The sequence below is a fragment of the Nicotiana attenuata genome, unplaced genomic scaffold (assembly GCF_001879085.1).
Source record: "Nicotiana attenuata strain UT unplaced genomic scaffold, NIATTr2, whole genome shotgun sequence".
NCBI lineage: Eukaryota > Viridiplantae > Streptophyta > Magnoliopsida > Solanales > Solanaceae > Nicotiana > Nicotiana attenuata.
In genome coordinates this window covers 521,928-541,728 of record NW_017670367.1, presented here as the reverse complement: position 1 = coordinate 541,728, position 19,801 = coordinate 521,928, and the positions used below count along the sequence as shown (strand labels likewise).

Below are 19,801 nucleotides of genomic sequence, written 5' to 3'. Positions count from 1 at the left end.
GGTCCGTAGTAGTGTTATACTTTGTTCTTGATACACTTCAGAATTGAATACTTGACAGATGAACGGTTGGAGAGCTAGAATGAATTCTCAATTGTTCAAGTAATGTTTTGTTGTAATACTCTTTGTTAATACAACATGGATGACATCACTTGAATGATGTAATCACTTGGTTGGTCAAAGGGGAGTGACTGCTGTACTGTGCTGCACTGTTTGCGTGTACAGTGCAGGCAGTCACTTTCTAGCTGTAGACAGTTGACTTCGTACTGCTGTCAGGGAAACACAAGGGGATCAAGTCCCTGTGTTGATTCTTTATCTTCTGAAGTCATAACAACTCACATTAGCTCGAGTCAGTTGATTGAGTTGTGTACCAAGTGTGTCAGGTTCCTTATTTGGTTCTTTGACAGTAAGTTTGTTAGATCATCAAAATATAAAGCTAAGGTACTGTAAACCCATCAAGCTCTCAATCGACTGTGCCTATTTAGTGTGTATTACTCGGGAGAGAGTGCATATTTAGGTAGTTGTTGAACAACATCACTCCTAACGTATATAAGGGATTAACACGGAGGGTTTAAAGGTGGGATTAGGGATAACGAAATCTTAGTGCGATCCGAGTGAGCCGTACTTAATGCCAGCTAGCATAATTTGGGAGAATATGTCTAGTAAATTGTGGTAGTTACTCAGGAGAGAATTACAACACTCAGAGTGCTCACGATCAGTCGAGAATAGATAGGCGAAATTACAGAAGAGGTAGCGGGAAGGATTCCGACAATTGGGGAAATCATAACTCTAGACCTCCTTAATCTTGTCTTCAATCCTTATCCTTATTAATTGATAGTTTTACCGCTTTCTAGTATTTTTCAGTTAATTAGATAAAAATAAATATTATAATCTTTATAATTAGGAAATTGTTTGGACTTGTATTTCTTAGCGATATTGAACAATTGTAGCTAAGCCTTAGTTCTTTGTGGGGTTCGACTCCGGACTTTTAGACCTAATTATATTTGCAGCGATCGCTTATCCTTTTAAGGATTAGAGTTGGGCATGATCAAATTTTGGCGTCATTGCTAGGGAACTAATGGTGTAGCCCTAGAAGCTTATCAAACCGAGCAGCAACAACCTCCTGCTCTTTTTTCATCTCCACTTTCAGCTTCCTATTCTCCTCTTTCAAGAAGGTAATTTCCTCTTTTGTATTTTCCTTTTCCTTATTGGCAGCAGCCAACTCCTCCAAAAGGTTTATGACCGTACTCTTACTTTTTGTCCTCGGTGGTCTAGCTATATAGTCACACTCTTTCAAGGTCTCTACATCAAACAAGTCTTTCTTGTTCCTTTTAGGTCCTCTCAATGGAACCTTGAAATGCTCAAACACCCTAGTCAAAAGGAACCCATATGGCAGTGCGTGTATGCTTCTATCTTGATTAGTTGTCCTTTTTATTTGATTGAGCATTAGAGAAGGCAAGTTAATTGGCCTGTTTTGATCTAGTACCTCCATAACAGTCAGGTCCAAGTATGTAGCCTCATGCCTCATGTCTGATTGGGGCAACATATACTTGTTTACAAACTCAAACAAGAGCTTGTAAACCGCTTTTATTTCTCCTTTTCTAACCTTTCTCGAGGTAGTCTTCTCCCTTTTCCGAGTGTACTTAGAAACCAAGTACATGTCATCTTTCTTCTCACCCAAATCGGGCCACTCATGCAACAATAGGTGTCAAAACCCCCCACATGTACATTCAATATCCCCCCAATACTTTAGCATCAAGAACCATGTCCACTCCCTTTACCTTTGCACTTATTGTGCTACCCTCAAGCACTTTAAAATTCTTATAAAATGGATCATTGTTTCACCATACATGACTAGTAGTGGGCCAAAAAATAGATGTATCTATTCCTGATTCTCAATCCTCTCCTGCAGGTCCTTCATCCCAAACATGTTTATAGTGGCTGGGTCATTTACTCGGCCCTTTAACATTATCAGCCCAACAAACCATTCTTCTTTATCCACAATGACAATTTTTTTGGGTCTTCTTCCTGCGCTTGGGACTGGTTCCTTTCCCTTCAGACTCAGAAACTGCAGCCTTTCATTTTTTGGAGACCTTTTCTCCTTAAATGCAGCCGACGATGAGCCAACCTTTTTCTTTACTTTTCTTTGAAGAGGGACCTCCTCCTCCTCCCCCTGTTCTTCTTCTTCTTCTTCTTCTTCTTCTTCTTCTTCTTCTTCTTCCTCGCTCAGAAGATCTACTTCCTCAATATCAAACTCATTTCTCAGTCTGAATTCTTGTCTCTCCTTTTTTTTTCTTGCTCTCCTTCAATATCTTTTCACAAGCAGCCTTGCTCTTCCCTCTAGTGTTTGGTGTTCCAACCCCAAGGGCTACAGAATCTTGCAACAACACCGCCTTCTCGGCCAGAGGTTTTTCCTTCCTCACTCATCTTCTTCCCTCATTCTAGCAGTCAACTCTGCTAGTGTCTCATCATTCCTACTTGCACTACTTTATTTTCTCACTTCTTCCTCTCCCTTACTTTCTCCTTCTTCCTCAGTGTCAGTCTAATCAAAAGAAATAGATTTCTCTAGATCAGCCTTCAGAGAACCAGGTTCTTGAACTTGTTCAGCATCTTCCCCAATATTTTCTTCAGCAACTCCTTCTCCAACCATTATTCATTCTCCAGCAATAGAAGAACCTGGTTGTTTTTCAGGGGCTTCTACTCCATCACTAATACTCTCCCCAACCAGTTCTTCTCTATGACTAGTCATGTTCTCTTCGACAAGGACACACTTATCTATAGTTTCTCTCTCAATCTCCTTTTTTTTCTACCTTCTCACCTACTACCTCTTCTTCCCCTGAGTTTCAAATCCCACAACATCACTTGCTTTTTCTTGCACATTCATCGAGCCTTTGTGCCCTCAATGTTTCCAACACCGTCTTTGCTCATTTTTGATTTTTTATCGCTATCATCCTCTTCTTTTTTCACGTTTTCTTCTCCATGAATTTGGGACCCCTCTACTACCAAATTTCTAAAATTAGAATTTTGTTTTCCTTTGCCAAAGTAGTCAGCTAACCCTGTAAAAGCTTCTGGGGTATTTTGAGAGGGAATTGAGTCTTGTACAGACTCGATATCATAGGGTGTAGGAGACGGAGTATTTGTTACAAGAGTGGGGTTTGACTTGAGAGAATCAGATGTAGGTTAGCTTGATGAGTTCGACATTTTTAACAATTGAAGTTTTTGGAAGACTTGAAAACTAGGGTTTCGATTTTTGGAATTATGTTCTCAGAGAGGGGTGGGTAATTAGATCGAGTGAGAGAAGAGTGACATGAATCTCAAAGAGTACCTTTTTGCCGAGATTCCTGTTGCAAAGAATATTTCTGAGAATTAATTCGAATAGCATGATTCTTGAATAGTTGTAGAAGGTCTCTTTATATAAGGTGAGGTTGGCCAAAAATCTCCTCCAATTAATGCTCCGAAATCTATAATACTTTGGTTAAGGAAAATCTCTCATATTTTGATTTGGTTTCCTTAATTATTCCAACTCCTCAAACCTTTTCCTTTAATGCAAGCATTTCCATAATGATTGATTTCTTTTCGAACAAGAGTTCTTCCAATTAATGTCTTTCTTGTAGCGCTTGAATAAGTTTTCTTGAGGAATCCAACTTGCACATGAATTCTGACGTTTTACATCTGATCACCATTCTGTAATTCATCTGCTACGAACCTAATTCTTGTATTATCCATATAACAAATCAACGCACCTATCCAGTAGCATAGCAATATGTTCATGCAATTTGGTTCTTTCAACACAGTTGATCTTGATTTTTTAATCATGAAAACCTAATACGTGCTCAGCTCAACAATAAGTCACCTTTAAATTTTAAATGTAAAACAATGAGATTTTCTAGGAAGTATCATTGCTTGGTCAAATTCTGTAAATGGCAGTAACTAGTGGATAAAAGATAGTAATACTATTCCAATGGTATTTATATGTATGATAATCTAAAATTACGCACCAAACCTAGCTCCTTTTACTCAATATATAACAACACAATAAGCTCACAAGTATTCATATTTGTTTTGTTACTTATAAAATGTGATACACCACACATGAAGTTTTTTTGCTCAACTTTTTGAGATTTCTGTCTTCAGGTTGGAATATTAGAAATAAAAGAAGAAACAAAGTTCACTGGCACAAAATAGATTGAACAAGATAAATTATAGGCCAACAAAGAACACTGAGGGGATTCTTAAGAAGAAAAACGAAGCTCAGAGATAGCCGAACACAAGATAGCTGAACACAGAAATGGAGGCAGAGGTAAAGGAAAGGTTTAAGAAAGAAAGAGTGAAAAGAAATATATGAATTAGGGCTTTGTTTAGAAAGTTACTTTTGGAATATTAAAAAATCATAAGGGATAGAAAAATAATATACTTGGTCAAACATAGATAGTTTAAAAGCAAAAAAATAATAAGTTGGGTTGTCCTACTTTTAACATTTAACTTGTTTAAGCATTTTTGAAACTTTTTAAAACTCTTTTGCAACATTGTCAAACACTAAAAACCTCAAAAAGAGCTTAAAAGCTGGTTCGACCAGCTTAAATGCCAATCCAAACACCCTCTAAAGCTCTAAATCATGAACAAATATGACTCTACGAGTCACCTCATAGCTCCATTTGCCTATTTGGCTTCATATCTCAATCGGTCACTAATCACCTAATAATTTTAAACTTGTCAAGTTTATTTAGTCGTACATTAATCAAGAAAAATGAACTTTATTCTTAGTAATCGAAAAATTTATTGTTAATATACATTGAATGTAATAATGAGTAAATCATTTTAACAATTATTTTTTTAACCTTTACATATGTTTATTGTTATAATACTAGAATAAATTAATTTAAAGTGCTTGACATCATCTATCATCACTCCAAGAGCTGCGGCTGTTTGATCCTGCAATACGATCCCATCGTAATATGTTGTGATATTCCTATGGCTTCAGCCGTTTTATCCAAGAGTCTCTTTGCCTACCGCTTTCTTAAATCCTCCTCCACTTCCTTACTCTGCCAAAAACCCCGATTTTTGCTCTCTGCCTTCACCGTGAGTTCTCCTATATATTCTTTCACTACTTGCTATTTTTTGCTTCTAGTTGTATATTCAAATCTGGTTCATTTTGATGATGATGCATTTTCTTCAGTTGGTCGTTGTTATCATCGTAGTAGCTATTTACTAAACCGTGTTTTTGTGAGATTATCTATTTAATAATCGCTTCTTGCAAATAAGATGTCAGTTAACCTTTTTTGCTACGGGTTCAGCAGAATCTTTGGCTCACTCTATATAGACGTTAAGAAATCCACTAAATATATATAAATAATAAATTTGAACCCAATAACTTAAATGGTCAGGGTTTTAGTGGAATCCCGAAGTCATAAAATTCAAACATTGAATCTGCCTAGTTGCAAATCTTCATCTTTATTGCTGGAATGATTAAGAGTAATAGCTTGTTTAATCAAGCTTCCAAAATTTGCTTATTTTGAAAAGTATTTTTTTGTTAGAAGTTTTTTTCTGACATAGTACATTTGGAGAATAACAGTTTGTGTTTGGCTAATCAATTTGAAAAGCATTTTTGCTAATATTAGAGCAACCATTTGTGCTTGGCCAAGGTTCCAAAAGTGCTTTTGGGGAAAGCAACTTTTCCAATTTTTGAAAAGCAACTTCTGGCTCTGCTACTACACAAAAGCATTTATATTTTATTAAAAGCTTGGCCAAATACCTCAACTCTCTAAAATAAGCATTTTTTTTTTCAAAAATAATCATTTTCGACTTCCCATAAGCTTGGGAAAACAGGCTACAAGAGTTATTGGATAATTTTAGTTCTTGGGAAAAGTGTGATTTCTTTCATGTCATGTGGAAATTTGTTAGCAGCACAACTACTTTCTGGCTCTTATATATTCTTGTATTTATTTGCCACAAAAAGTTGACAAGTGTCCATTTGCTTAATCCTTGCAGAGGAAACCATTTCATTTGCAAGCATCTCCAATCTACTACTCTAACAAGATTATTGATTCTTTTACTCGTATGGCTTCCTCAACTGTCGGGGCACAACCATCATTCTCAACACTAGCAATGTCAACCAATGAGTCGGTTGTTTCAGTTGACTGGCTCCATGCAAACCTCAGAGAGCCTGACTTAAAGGTGTGTGATTGATGTTTTTAATCTTACTGCAGCGCTGACCAGTCACACGCTTGGTAAACAATAAAAATGGTGATAGTCTGTGGTGGAGCCAGGGATTTATACAAGGGGATTCAAAAATGTCACATTTGGGATCTGAACTTATGACCTAAAGCAATTTGCGAACTCTTTTTGCCACTTATAGAAGTTTCCCCTGTGTCAAGGGGATTCAACAACTTATCAATAGCTAACAAAACTAGTTTTACCTATTTGCACGGTATAATGTTTCGACGAAGGGGCTTGATAAAAAAATGTTACGACGAAGGAGGTTCAATTGAACCCCCTTCTTTCAAGTATGGCTGTTATTACAACGGTCTAACTACATTTTCTGTTCTAAAGAGTTAACCTAAAGTTATGATATTTTTGCACTCAGCCCATGCCTTTCAAATGTACAATGATTTCCTTTTTCTTTTCAAATCTATTTAGCAATGCTTTTGCATGTGTTTTCTTTCTCTTTCAATTAGTTGGGTGAGGAGTGTGGTGCAGGTTGTATTATGTAATGCATCTGTCATACAGAACTGAAATGTTGTTTCTTTTTCCTTTTTCCTAAAGGTGTTAGATGCATCTTGGTACTTGCCAGACGAGCAGAGAAATCCACTTCAGGAGTATCAGGTGGTGGCTCCTAAGAAATTTTTGTTTGATGACACTGCTTTATCTTGATTCTTTGATTGCTTTGTAGTAAATATGTTCATAGACAAGCAATTTTCATTTTCTCAGTAGTTTCTTTTATGGTAATTTGTTCAACAGTCCCCTTCTTTCTGTTTTTTCTGGTAGAATTTTTCTAACTTTGCTTTGAACAGGTCGCGCACATTCCTGGAGCACTGTTCTTTGATGTGGATGGAATATCTGATCGAACTACAAATGTGAGACATCTTCCCTGCTAAATTTTTTTCTCCTCTTCAAAGAATGATTTTGCTCTATGTAAAGGCAAGTTACTAACCTTTTCTGGCTTCAGTATTGTACCATCGTTGTTTCATTTTAGTCCCATCTGTTTCTACACTTGTAGTAGATGCTTTAGCTAGTCATCCGACATGCTTTTGAGATGGATGTCATCACCTTTTATGGTATAAAAAGCTTCATTAATTGGTTGATTTATCAGTTGCCACATATGTTGCCATCCGAAGAAGCATTTGCAGCTGCTGTATCTGCTCTTGGTATCAAAAACAAAGATGGTGTCGTCGTATACGATGGCAAGGGCATTTTCAGTGCGGCTCGTGTTTGGTGGTGAGTTTTTCATTTGATGATAAAAGGCAGATAAGCCCATGTCATCCAAAAGTGACTAATCAATAGCAAAATCGGTAATCAGGATGTTTCGAGCTTTTGGGCATGACAAAGTTTGGGTTTTGGATGGTGGCTTGCCAAGATGGCGTGCTTCAGAATATGATGTCGAATCAAGTGCATCTGGCGACGCGATTCTGAAAGCTAGCGCTGCCAGTGAGGCAATAGAGAAAGTATATCAAGGACAGTTGGTAAGATAAATATTGTTTCCTATGAGCTTACTGTGCTTGAATATCATTTAAAAAAAAAGATTTCCACAAAAAAGTTAAATTTTTTTTAATCATTCTAAAGCATAGCACCTTTTGATGCAATACTGTAGTAGGACAATATTCTCTGAGATAGGCTGTATTCTTGGACTTTTGCTGCATCATACCAGATTTTGTTTAAGAATTGTCTTTCTTGGTGCTTCCTGAATATCCGGAGGGCTCAATGGACAAGAGGGTGTCTACTTCAGGGTTTCATGTTTAACCTTCGTTATGTAAGGGATGTCAACTTTTGCTTAAAAGTCAAGTCAGACTGTCTTTTTAAATTCTTTTCTCCTTTGCTTTGTGTACAAGAGGTGGACTTAAAAACTCCTACTCTATGCTTAAGAAGTCAATTAAATCCATCATGTTTCCTATCTCCTTAACTCTATTCACTTTGTTTGAAAAATACAAATAGTGAAGATGACGATACTTTACAAAGGTTTTACGTTCGTTTTCTCTTTAACACCTATGATTCCCTTCTAACCATGTAGTCCAGATGATACACAAAGGTATGGAACACCAAATCTGTTTCTTATTCTTTCCAGTCTTTTCCTCTTGTCAACTGTTGAGAGATTGCTTGAAATCTCTTGGCATGTCCCGTATAAACCCAACTATAGTTAGAATCTTTTTCCATATCTGCCAGAATTATCTGCAATGAAGAAAGAGATGATTGACTTATTCTAAGGAATCTTCACACTAAAAGCATCTATTGCACAATGGATATTCTCTCTTCTGTAATTGTTTTTTCACACTCCTCTGTAAATTGTGTCGAGTCAAGTGAGCAGCATGACTTATAATCCACCCAAAGCATGCTACTTTTGTGGGGACATTAACCTCCAAGGTCGACAAGAGGGGGTTGCGCCGATGGACAGCACCCCCCACCTACTACCCAAGGGTCGTGGGTTTGAGTCACCAAAGGAGCAATAGCTCCAACAAAGGGGGATCAAAGGGGAATCAAAGGGGAGGGGAATAAAAAAAAAAAAAAAAAAAAAAAAGAGAACCTCCAATGTCACTGATTTTCCAGATCTGCCAGACTTGTCTGCAACGTAGAAAGAGATGATGCACTGATTCTAAGGGATCTTCACACGGAAAGCATCTACTGCATAATGGATACTCTCTCTTCTGTAAATTGTCTTGAGACTTCCTCTTCGTATTTTGGAATCTTGTCGATACATCTCCAGTTTAGTACATATTTATAAACTTTGCCATGCTAAACATCTATTACATTCTCCTACAGCTATTTCTGCTGTCACGATGTCTCCAGTGCCATTTGAAGAGTAGGATTTTGTTATGAGAATCAGGTTCTTGACTCCTGCTCCACATCTTTTTTCCATGGTTACAGTAGACCATATCACTAGATCTTTCTTGTCGTCTCAGAATTGCCTTCCTATAGAAAAATTGCTTCTTATGTTAATCAATTTCTTTTCAACACTGGAAAGTATAGGCAGTAAGAACACCAAGTAGGTAAGGATGTCATCCAAAACGCTATCGGCCAGTGTAAGTCTTTCCCCTAAAGATAAGTATTGCTTCTTACAGGGAGTCGGCTTCTTCTCACATCTATTAATGACACTTCACCAAGCAACAAGGTCTTTAAATTTTGCTCCCAAATACTGGGGAAGGTAGACAATAGGGAATGTTTCCACTTCGTAACCTAAAATCACTGCCAAATAGTGTATCACCTGATCAGCATCACGTGAAAAAATACATGCAAGTCCTGAAACAAGGTTGGAGATGAAATCATGGTCAAACTTAACCGACAACCAAAGCATTAAGAGTCGTGGTCCTGCATCATAACTTAATCGGAAGACGGAAGGTACTAGGAGCCACTGAAGATGGTCAATCTCATATTCGTGTACCCTCTTTAAGGTCATCCATGGAATGGAATAGGAGATCTCCAGTTAGGTTAGGGATTTGAAGCATGAGGGTTGTGAATTCCTTTACATAGTCTTTCGATGGTGTCAATTTGCTTCGACTCCTTCAACTTCCGCCAAGCCTCATGTAGGACATTGACAGGATAGGACTGGTTTTTTAGCTCAGTCTTGAACTGGTCCCCAAGTGCCACTGTGACAAAGACCCTTCTCCACATCAGCTTTCTTTCTGTGCCACGGGGTAGCAGTGTTGGTCAGATATAGGATTGCGTTACGTACTTTGCCACATGTTCAATCGCGAAAGCAAACTGTCCAAGTGGTACAGTTAAAACAGCCGTCTTTGTGCTGAATCATTTATAAAATTTACCTTACCTTCCAAATGAAGGCAAACTGTCACAAGTGCTTAGTTTAAGACCTAGGCTGTGACAAGGTGGTATCAGAGAACCTTGTATTCCTACATTTTCTCTGACCAATAGATTGAGAGCATATATAGTGTTTCTGTAACATAATGGTATCCAACTTTTACGGATTAATTGAATTTTGAAACTCTTGCATTCTATCTCGATATGTAAGTTTAACATCAAGGATTATAAATTGGAGCTTTTGGTAATTTCCTCTGTTTACTGCAGTGGCAAAAGTTTCAACTAACTAATGTTGTCTTCCATAGCATGAAGCTTTTCGAAGTAAATGATTGATATTTGACATGTTTCTATTTTCTTTCAAGCTTTGTCTTCTTGGGGCATGAATATGACAAATCTTTGCAAGTACCTTTTTTCCTGTTGGAATACATGTAAATAGAGTTGAAACATCAGTTTTTCTTGCCTTATAAAATTGTTGGTACATTTTCACTCTCCCTCTCTTTGTAGCTTCTGAAATTGTGCATTTAATGTATATTGTTTTAATATTTCTCTTAAAATTTTTTTTGTGCAGGTTGGACCTACTACCTTCGAGACAAAGTTTCAGCCGCATCTTGTCTGGAATCTCGATCAGGTTGGTTTCCTTGTTGTGCTTTCTGCCTATAGCACTTGCTGGGAGTAGCATCTAGCCATGTGTCGCTGAAGCTGGTGGTAATGGCAAGGAACTTTTTTGGATTATCAAGATCTAGGCTGTATTCAGATTCAAACTGCTTATAATTACATTATTTCTTGTTCCAGATACAATTTAGAGCTGATGCATGGTAGGTCTAGAGAAAAGGTACAACATGAACCGAACTAGTAATATATTGTGATTAGTGGGTATTAAGCAGCTTGTTGATTCATATTTGTGACCCTTAGTGCAACTTTATTCTGCAAAAATCTGCTCCAGTTTCCTTGAGTGACTGGGAGAGCTCCACTGAATTTCTGAAGAAAATCTAGGACTATGACCTTTATTGGTTGTTTTCTGCTGAATACTTAGGTCTGTTTCATTGTTTGGAGAAGCTGGTTATTGCCGCTCTTTGTGAATGTCAACAGTTGGATGACTGTATGATAGTCCTGTATTGGAAAAAATGCGAACACAATCTTTGTCCTTATTTTTACATATGTCAACAAGATTGATCTTTCAATATGCTATCCATATTTAACTATATTTGTGATTTTTTGTCATTTATTCTAGCGTAGTTATAGATTTGGAGATATAATTTGTTTATATTCTCAGGTTAAAAGGAACATTGAAGACAAAACATATCAGCATATAGATGCTCGATCCAAAGCTAGGTACTTCATTATGTCTGCGAACTCATTTTTTTATACGTGATAGACTAATATGCTAAGCTATTTGCTCAACAATACATGTACCAAGATGAGAAAGTTATTTATATATTTTATTTTTGTCCGTTAGTTCTTGAAGGAATTATAGCCTTTATGACCATTAGATTTTACTTCTCCCTCCTAATTTATGTGACACATTAAGTTTCAAAATGTTTCACATGTGCTACGAATAGTAGTGATTTTTTATTGGACCATCCCATACCTCAAAGATTTCAACTTCATTAAAAGCACAAACTTAACTAATGAGGTGATGCTCTCCTTTTCAACAATTAGTCCAATATGCTAGTCAAATCGTCTTTGTGCCTTGCCAAATATGTCGTATGATTAGAGATGTGGGAGTAATATCTTTTGGCATGTCTTGTCATCTATAGGACGTTGCTGGATGCTCTCCTTTTAAATAATTACTTCAATATGCTAGTCAAAGAGTCTTTTGCCTTATTATGTTTTATGATTAGAAAGGTCGGATAATATATTTTGGCATGTCTTGTCATCTAGATGGCCTTGATCGAATATATGAATTTTTTTTCTTTTTTATAATACGTTATGTTTAGGACATGAGGGCAGAACCTACTACTCCTGATGTGACTGTTGGCATAGCCAAATTAAACATTTAGCAATGGCTCCAATTAATGTGCCTTAGCTAGTAGGAAAAATTAGATAAACATTATCAGTGGTTACCCTAGGGAAATGGAATCCTGAAGATGTTGCAAATATATCCTTCTTTGATCTGCTCAAATTCACCATAGTTATGGAGTAAGGAGTTATTAGTTTTATAAGACATCTCACATATCTACGGGTTCATGAATGGACCACTCATTATGTAATGTCTTAAATAGGTAACGGGTGCTTATATATGTTTTCTTTACGTTTTAGAATATTATAGCAACTTCTTTCTTTAACTGATGTGGAAGGAGCATTCTCACATTGCCCCCACGGGTTACTCACTTGGAAAAGGTTGAGGAAGTTGTGTCTAGGTCACATGTTGGAGTCATGTGCCGAGCAAACTAACTTTAGTTTTTAAGTGGAGAAGGGTAGAGGGGCGGGCCCATTGTCCCCGAGTTCCGAAGGTTGCAGTTGGCCAAAGGGTCAGGTCCAAACCTATTTCTCGGTCATAAAAAAAAGAGGGAGCATTCTCACGTTATCTTTTACAGTAGGATTTCTTCCCTTATTGGCGCCATCACTTTGCTTAGAAATAAAGAAATATTGATGTCTGCTGTCTTTTAGGTACTGTATCATGATGGTCTAGGAAAAATCATCTTAAGAATAGTTTTTACAGGGTAGGTCATATCCACATTTCAAGTTGTTTTGGTGAAGTTGCTTTCTTAGTCATTTTTATTTTCAAGTATTATTGTTTCTGCATAACTTATCATGGAAGCTAGGCGCAGTATTGCTTGTCCAAGAATGAGTAATTGTGCATATCTTCTCTTTTCATTTAGCTATAATACAGATGCTGCTCTCTTCTGTTTTAAGTTAAAAACAAAGCTACATCAATGTGGTACCCAAATACATACAAACATAAGATATGTTGGTGTGGAGTAATAGTTTATGTTTTTTTTGGATAATTAAATATAAATGTACCTGACATTAGATCAGGAAAGAAGCTTTTATTAAAAGGAGATAATAGAGGCCATAAACTCAAAATCTACTACACTTGACTGAACTGCAACTGTTTTAATGTGTAAATTTTGTAGAATTCATTTTACGCAAGCTTAATTTTTTCTAGAGTTAATCAATATTTGTTTATTTATCTAGAGTTCTGTTTTGCACCTTTTTAGGTTTGATGGTGTTGCACCAGAGCCTCGAAGAGGAATAAGAAGTGGACATGTACCTGGGAGCAAGTGTATTCCGTTTCCACAGGTGAGATCTGTTTGTTGAAGAAAAATGATCTTTTCAATATTCTGAGGCAGTTATTCTATTTCATCTCTTGTATAAACCATTTCCTACTTGAAATTGAGATATGGCGAAGTATTTTCACTAGAATAGGTTAAATTATTTGTATGCTATTTCCAAAGTGTATTTGATACTAAAATAATAACAAAGTAAGAAACAACTAATTAAGTAAGTAAACTTAATTATAGACATGAAAATTTTCGTACAAATGGGCTGGCTTCAACATCCAGAGGATGGCTTACCAAGCCACACAAACAGTAAATCTGCTTATAGTCGCAAAAGTTTTTCTACCAATGGGCTGGCTTCAACATCTTTAAGGATGGCTTGTCAAGCTACGCGACTCGGAGAACTTTTGTTTTACAACCAGCTTTAGCTGTTATAACTCAGAAAATGTTCGTACTACAACTAGCTAACTTTCTTAGAGTATTCTAAGTCCATTTTCATATAAGGATCGGCTTTTTCATCCATTAGGAAAGAAAGAACAAGAGAGAAATTTAGAAGGAACTCATATATAATATATCACAAAGATTTACAAAGGTTACTAGATGATCTTTTTAGTACTACATAGCCTCCTTTATATAGGGGATAAGAGGTTATTACAAGGCAAACTTATCTACAAGTGGGTCCCCTTCGACATAGTGAAGGGCTTTAGCTAAAATAACTATTATGCATGACAAAGCTTGTGAAAGTATGTGAAAAAGGGGTAATATACATGACAAAGCATGTGGAAGCATGTGAAAGGAGGGTGATATATATGACAAAGCATGTGAAAGTGGGGCCCATAGAGTATGGAAATATGAGAATTTTTTTGTTGATATGGATAGATGATTTCTAGGATTTTTTTTTTGGCCGGTAATGTGGGATTAAAGTGAGAATAGCATGGGTTAAGGTTCAAATCCTCATTATCGGTTGGCGTCGATTCTGCTTTGTATTTGGCCTTGTCTTCTAGGCTTCTTTTCCGTTATCATGCGTAGTACCGCTTGGTGCTTGATGATCTTGTTCCGATGTGTTCCTTTTCCTTTGTAGGTGGAATTTGAGATGTAACATCAATTATGTAGTCTCATCCTGGTGACATCATGAGTGATTTTATATCGGATGCCTTCATAAAGTGTGTGGTGTTCTTCTGCTACTTCTCGGACCCGTTCCCAATGGGGATGAGTGCTGGTATTTTTGCCCATTTCTTTGGCCATATTTCTCTTGGGATATACTTATTTTCCTGGAAGATAATTCTTTGTGCTTTGATGTATTCTTCTTCCATGGATAAAATGGAGACGGAAAATTTCCACGAGAATGTTATTTTTGCTTGTGCCTGAACCATTCTGTTAATAATCTTCACCCGTCTATGGAACATGAATATCTTCGCTTTGCCGGAATCTTTGAAACATTTCATCCAATACCTATGAGTCTTGAACCATAATAGAAGCACTTTAAGAGCAGGTTCAATGTTGTCAAAGTCCTTTTGATGAAGTCAATGTTGTCAAAGTCCTTGAACGCATTGCGCTTGAATTCCATGAAAATATGAAAATATAATACTAGTGACATAAGTAACAAAAAAACCATGAAAGTTCTTGGGGAAAATCTCTGGCTTGTGCTATGAATACGTGACAAAATGGATATTTTGATTGACCCCAGATGGTTTAAGAATGGATCATCCGTGTTGCAGAAAAGCCTGGAGCTCGTAGTAAGTTCTTTCCATTATGATGGATGGATCAAAGGGATTTATGAGGTTAAATAACTTTGGTGGGTGATCTGTCGATTTTAATAAACTGGTGTTTGAGACATCTGTGAAACAGCCTCTACCTCTCTACACAACAGGATTGTCTAGCACCAAGTGGTACAACAAAAGATAACTGAAATGAAGCCTAGAAAACAAGGCCAAAATCGACGCCAGCCGATAATGAGAATTTGAATCTTAACCCATGCTATTCTTACCTTAATCCCACATTACCTGCCAAAAACCCTAGAAATCATCTTCGCATACCAAGACAAATTCTCATATTTCCATACTGCCTGGGCCCCACTTCCACACACTTTGTCATATATATTATCCAACTTTCACATGCTTTGTAATGTATATTACCCCTCTTTCACATGCTTTCACAAGTTGTCTTAGCCCGTTTGTATTTGCCCCGACGATAGGTGTGCTGACGCAACACATTCAAGGGGAAATGCCATGATGTACGTTATTTGCAGATGACGTAATACTGATTGACGAGACGCGAGGTGGGGTTAAAGCTAGGCTGGAGGTTTGGAGACAGACCCTGGAGTCTAAATATTTCAAGTTGAGCAGGATCAAAACAGAATACTTGGAGTGCAAGTTTTGTGATGCTTGATAGTCAAGTCTATCCCCAAGAGAAATAGTTCCAAGTATCTTGGGTTTGTATCCAGGGTAACGGGGAGATTGACGAGGATCTCACTCATCGTATTGGATGAAGTGGAGGCTCGCATCTGGTTTTTTTGTGGGATAAGAATGCGCCATTAAGACTTAAAAAGGGTAACTTTTATAGAGTGGTGGTTTGATCGACTATGTTGTATGGGGCTGAGTATTGGCCAGTCAAGAAATTCCATGTCTAGCAGATGGAAGTGGCAGAAATGAGGATGTCGAGATAGATGTGCAGGCATACCAGGAAAGATAAGATTAGGAAGGAAGTTATTCGGGATAAGGAGGGAGTGACCCCTAAGGACAACAAGATGCGGGAATCGAGACTGAAGTGGTTTGGGCATCTGAAGAAGAGAGGCATCGTGGCCCCGGTTAGGAGGTGTGAGAGGTGGACCACGTCGGATCTGAAGAAGGCTAGAGGTACGCCCAAGAAGTACGGGAGATAGGTGATTAGGCAGGACATGGCATTGCTTCAACTTATCGAGAACATGATCCTTGATAGGAAAGTATGGATGTCGAGAATTAGGGTTCAAGGTTGATAGGTACTCCCTCCGTTCCAATTTATGTGAACCTGTTTGATTGGGCACGAAGTTTAAGAAAAAAAGAAGACTTTTGGAATTTGTGGTCCTAAACAAGTCAAAAAAGGGTTCAGAGTATTTGTGTGGTTATAAAAGCTTCTCATTAAGCGTAGAATTGTAAGTTTAAGCTAAATTGTTTTCAAATTTAGAAAGGGGTCATTCCTTCTGGAACGGACAAAAAAGAAAATAGGTTCACATAACTGAAACGGAGGGAGTAGTTGAGAGCTTCTCCTAGTCTTACCAGTAGTATTAGTACAATTCTTTTATTTTCTTGTTCATAGATCTCTATTTCTATCTGCTATATTTTTCGGTTCTGTTATCCAATTTCCTTGTTGTTGTTGTTGTTGTTGTTATTGTTTGTTGCTTCCTTTCCACTGTCCCTTGAGCTGAAGGTCTAGCAGAAACAACCTCTCTACCTTTACAAGGTAAGGTTAAGGTCTGCATTACATATTACCCTCCCCAGACCCCACTTGTGGGATTACATTAGGTTTGTTATTGTTGTTGTTGTTGTTGTTCTTGTCATATATAATAGTTGTTTTACCCAAGGTGTTTCACATGTATTAGGGGACCCACTTGTAGATAAGTTTGTGTTGTAATAACCTCCTAGCCTCTATATAAAGGAGGCTATGTAGTACTTGGAAGATCATCTAGTAATCATTGTAAATCTTTGTGATATATTATATATGAGTTCCTTCTAAATTTCTCTTTTATTCTTTCTTTCGAAATGGATGGAAAGGCCGATGCTTATATGAAAATGGAATAAGAATACTCTAAGAAAGTTAGCTGGTTGTAGTACGAACATTTACTGAGTTATAACAGCTAACGATGGTTGTATTGCAAAAGTTTTCCGAGTTGTGTAGCTTGGCAAGCCATACCTTTGGATGTTGAAGTCGGCCCATTGGTAGGAAAACTTTTGTGACTACAAGCAATTTACTGTTTACGTATCTTGGCAAGTTATCCTCTGGATGTTGAAGCCAGTTCATTTGTAGGAAAACTTTCGTATCTATAATTAAGTTAACTTGGTTGTTTCTTACTTTGTTATTATTTTGACGGAGTATTGACTTTCAAGCATTGGTATCATTTGGATTATCGGGTGCATGACATTGTAGGTTTCTCACATTGACAATAAGGAAAACCATGAGCTTCTTCTAAGTTTGATCCATTTTGCTTAAAACCTTTTGAACGGAGTGTTAAAGAAGAAATTTCAATAGTATGCCTCTCGTGTCAGCCATGAATCATTGTGGGCATATTGGGCTCTTGGATTCTACACTGATGCCCTTGTCTGTCTGCAAAGATTCTTGAAAGATGAGGCCTACCTTCTCTTTGCCCCGCTAAGGTGCACCTAACATTGCACCTAATCCCTGGAAAAGCATACCTCTTCAATTTTCTTGCTTCTTTTCTTCGATGATTTATGTAAAGACCTATCTAGTTGAAGCTCTGAATCAACCTTCGATAGTCTCCAGCACTATGAGAGTTTAACCAATGAAATGTGAGCTTCACACTGTTTTTGCTTGTAATTCCTTGTTTCCAAAAGCTTAATCCTAATTAATCCTAGACTAGATCAAGTTCTGTAGCTATATGATAAAATCTATCTGTTTGTGGTGATTCTTCTCAGATGCTGGATGGCTCGCAAACACTCTTATCCCATGAAGAGCTCAAGAAAAGATTTGATCAAGAAGGTAACAATTGGTCTCGTGTTCTTAGCTTAGAGTCTGAGCATGTTTCATTTATGTGGTTTTGCTTTCCTGCTAATTTTAGTCTTGTTGAATATTACATCTCATAAAAACAGTGAGCCATATGTGAAAGAGGGCGTGCTTGTTTGAGGCGGGTTCAAGACCTGAGGCTACCATGAAGCTCAGGTTCGGTGCTTCAGTGCAAGCTCCTCACTGCAAAGGCTTGCCGCTCATTGCCTATAGGCAGTCCGGCACCTCCTTTAAGAGGGCAACACTACAATAGATATAGTCGGCAAAAATGGAACATTTATTATTAACAATATTTTCCTTAGTGATTAGAAAAAAGATTTGAAAATTTAGTATATAAAATAATATTTACGAAAAGAACTTAACATTTACTTGTAAATCAGAAAATATGAAATAGTATGTGAACTTAATTGACTTGATTTTTTCTTTGTATATTTCTCTTAATTATAGTTTTTTTTTTAAAAAATAATCTATTCTCCATATAACTACTGCGTGTATATTATTTATTGTTTTCTGCATTAAATACATTTTTCTTTGTTTCTTAGCAGTTTTTTTCCACTAAAGCCATGCTTTAATTGCATTTTGTGCTTCAAGCCCCAATATATTTTGGTGCTTTTCTATGCTTTTTGCCTCTAACAGTCATGGCAAAAAAAAGAAGAAGAAGAAGCAAAAGAGCTAGGTTTTCATATTAGGTGTTCTTGAGTTTGCTCGTGTTGTTTTCTTCTTCCACTTTTGTTGATGCATTATCTGGCATTGGAGGAGTAAAATGTTATTGCATTTAATGCAATTATGGCACATTGAAAAGGTTCCCCTTTGAAATGAAGAGTTGGCACTTCTTCATTTGGTAATGTGATTTTTCTTTAATCATGGATTGTAGAAAATTTGGACATGCCGTGCCCTTTTAGGTAAATATGCTAACAATACTTGGTTCTTTTGGCAGGTATCTCTTTGGACAAGCCTGTAGGTACTTCTTGTGGCACCGGTGTAACTGCTTGCATACTTGCTTTGGTTAGTTGAACTCTCTCACTCCCCCCCTCCCTCCTTGTATGTGGCTACTCCATTGTCGCAAAAGAGGGGTGACCTCAATGTTTGTTCATCTCTTTAGGGCCTCCACCGATTAGGGAAGACTGACGTTCCAGTCTATGATGGTTCGTGGATAGAATGGGGAGCGCATCCAGATACCCCCGTCTCCACTTCTGAAACATGAAGAAAATGCTCTCAAGAGAGATGTTCGTAAGGTCTGCTTTGTTTTTATTGGTGAACATCGATAATGACTGTGAATCTAGATCCATTTCTTAATTGTTGGTGTAACAAACAGTCATTGTATTGTTGAATGATACAGGGATAAGGATAAGAAATATTCCTCGATTATACGAACTACCTTAATTTTACCTTGTGTTATATTTTGGAGCAATTTGTCTCGTATTTGTCCCTGATCTTAATGGAGGTCATACGTGGATTGGGGAGCTTTGAGCCTGATCAAAATCTTGACAACAGTGGTTTCCATCTTTTTTATTTTTATTTTCACAGTAGTTTAAATTAGCCTTCCGTTATACTGCGGTAAAGTTTTGTTTTCTAATCATTAATTTTTGGAAAGTTTTGGAATTTTGGGTGTGTTTGGTAGGACGGAAAACTTTCTCATTTTTCGCTGTTTGGTTGCACAAATATTTTCCTAGATATCACATTTTCGTGAAATTGGAGGAAAATGACCTCCCTAGAAAAAGTTAGGAAAATATTTTCCAAAAACTCCACCTACCATCACATCTAACCCCCAACCCCATCCCCCTTCTCTCCCCTACCCCACTACTCCCGCCCCCTCTCCAAAAGGCTACCCACCCTACTAACCCCCCCCCCCCCCCCAGTTTTTTATTTTGTATTTTCAATTTTCTATAAAAATTTTTCTACAG

The 19,801-nt window shown here is 37.3% G+C and overlaps 1 protein-coding gene across 1 annotated transcript; it reads left to right on the top strand.

The window, feature by feature from the left end:
- Positions 1–4,892: 4,892 nt before the first annotated feature.
- Positions 4,893–19,295, top strand: LOC109238458 (thiosulfate/3-mercaptopyruvate sulfurtransferase 1, mitochondrial-like). The gene is made up of 12 exons (XM_019404931.1): positions 4,893–5,076; positions 5,986–6,171; positions 6,760–6,819; positions 7,008–7,070; positions 7,307–7,431; positions 7,514–7,676; positions 10,529–10,588; positions 11,234–11,292; positions 13,122–13,203; positions 17,810–17,873; positions 18,835–18,902; positions 19,000–19,295. Exons 1-12 carry the CDS (start codon positions 4,969–4,971, stop codon positions 19,099–19,101), a joined length of 1,140 nt encoding a protein of 379 aa, XP_019260476.1. The 5' UTR covers positions 4,893–4,968; the 3' UTR covers positions 19,102–19,295.
- Positions 19,296–19,801: the final 506 nt, after the last annotated feature.

Bases quoted from the DNA above. Each gene is read 5' to 3' on its own strand.
- LOC109238458 (XM_019404931.1), top strand. From the start codon at position 4,969: ATGGCTTCAGCCGTTTTATCCAAGAGTCTCTTTGCCTACCGCTTTCTT. The intron at 10,589-11,233 runs GTTGGTTTCCTT...TTATATTCTCAG, and splicing joins TTGTCTGGAATCTCGATCAG to GTTAAAAGGAACATTGAAGA. The intron at 13,204-17,809 runs GTGAGATCTGTT...GATTCTTCTCAG, and splicing joins AGTGTATTCCGTTTCCACAG to ATGCTGGATGGCTCGCAAAC.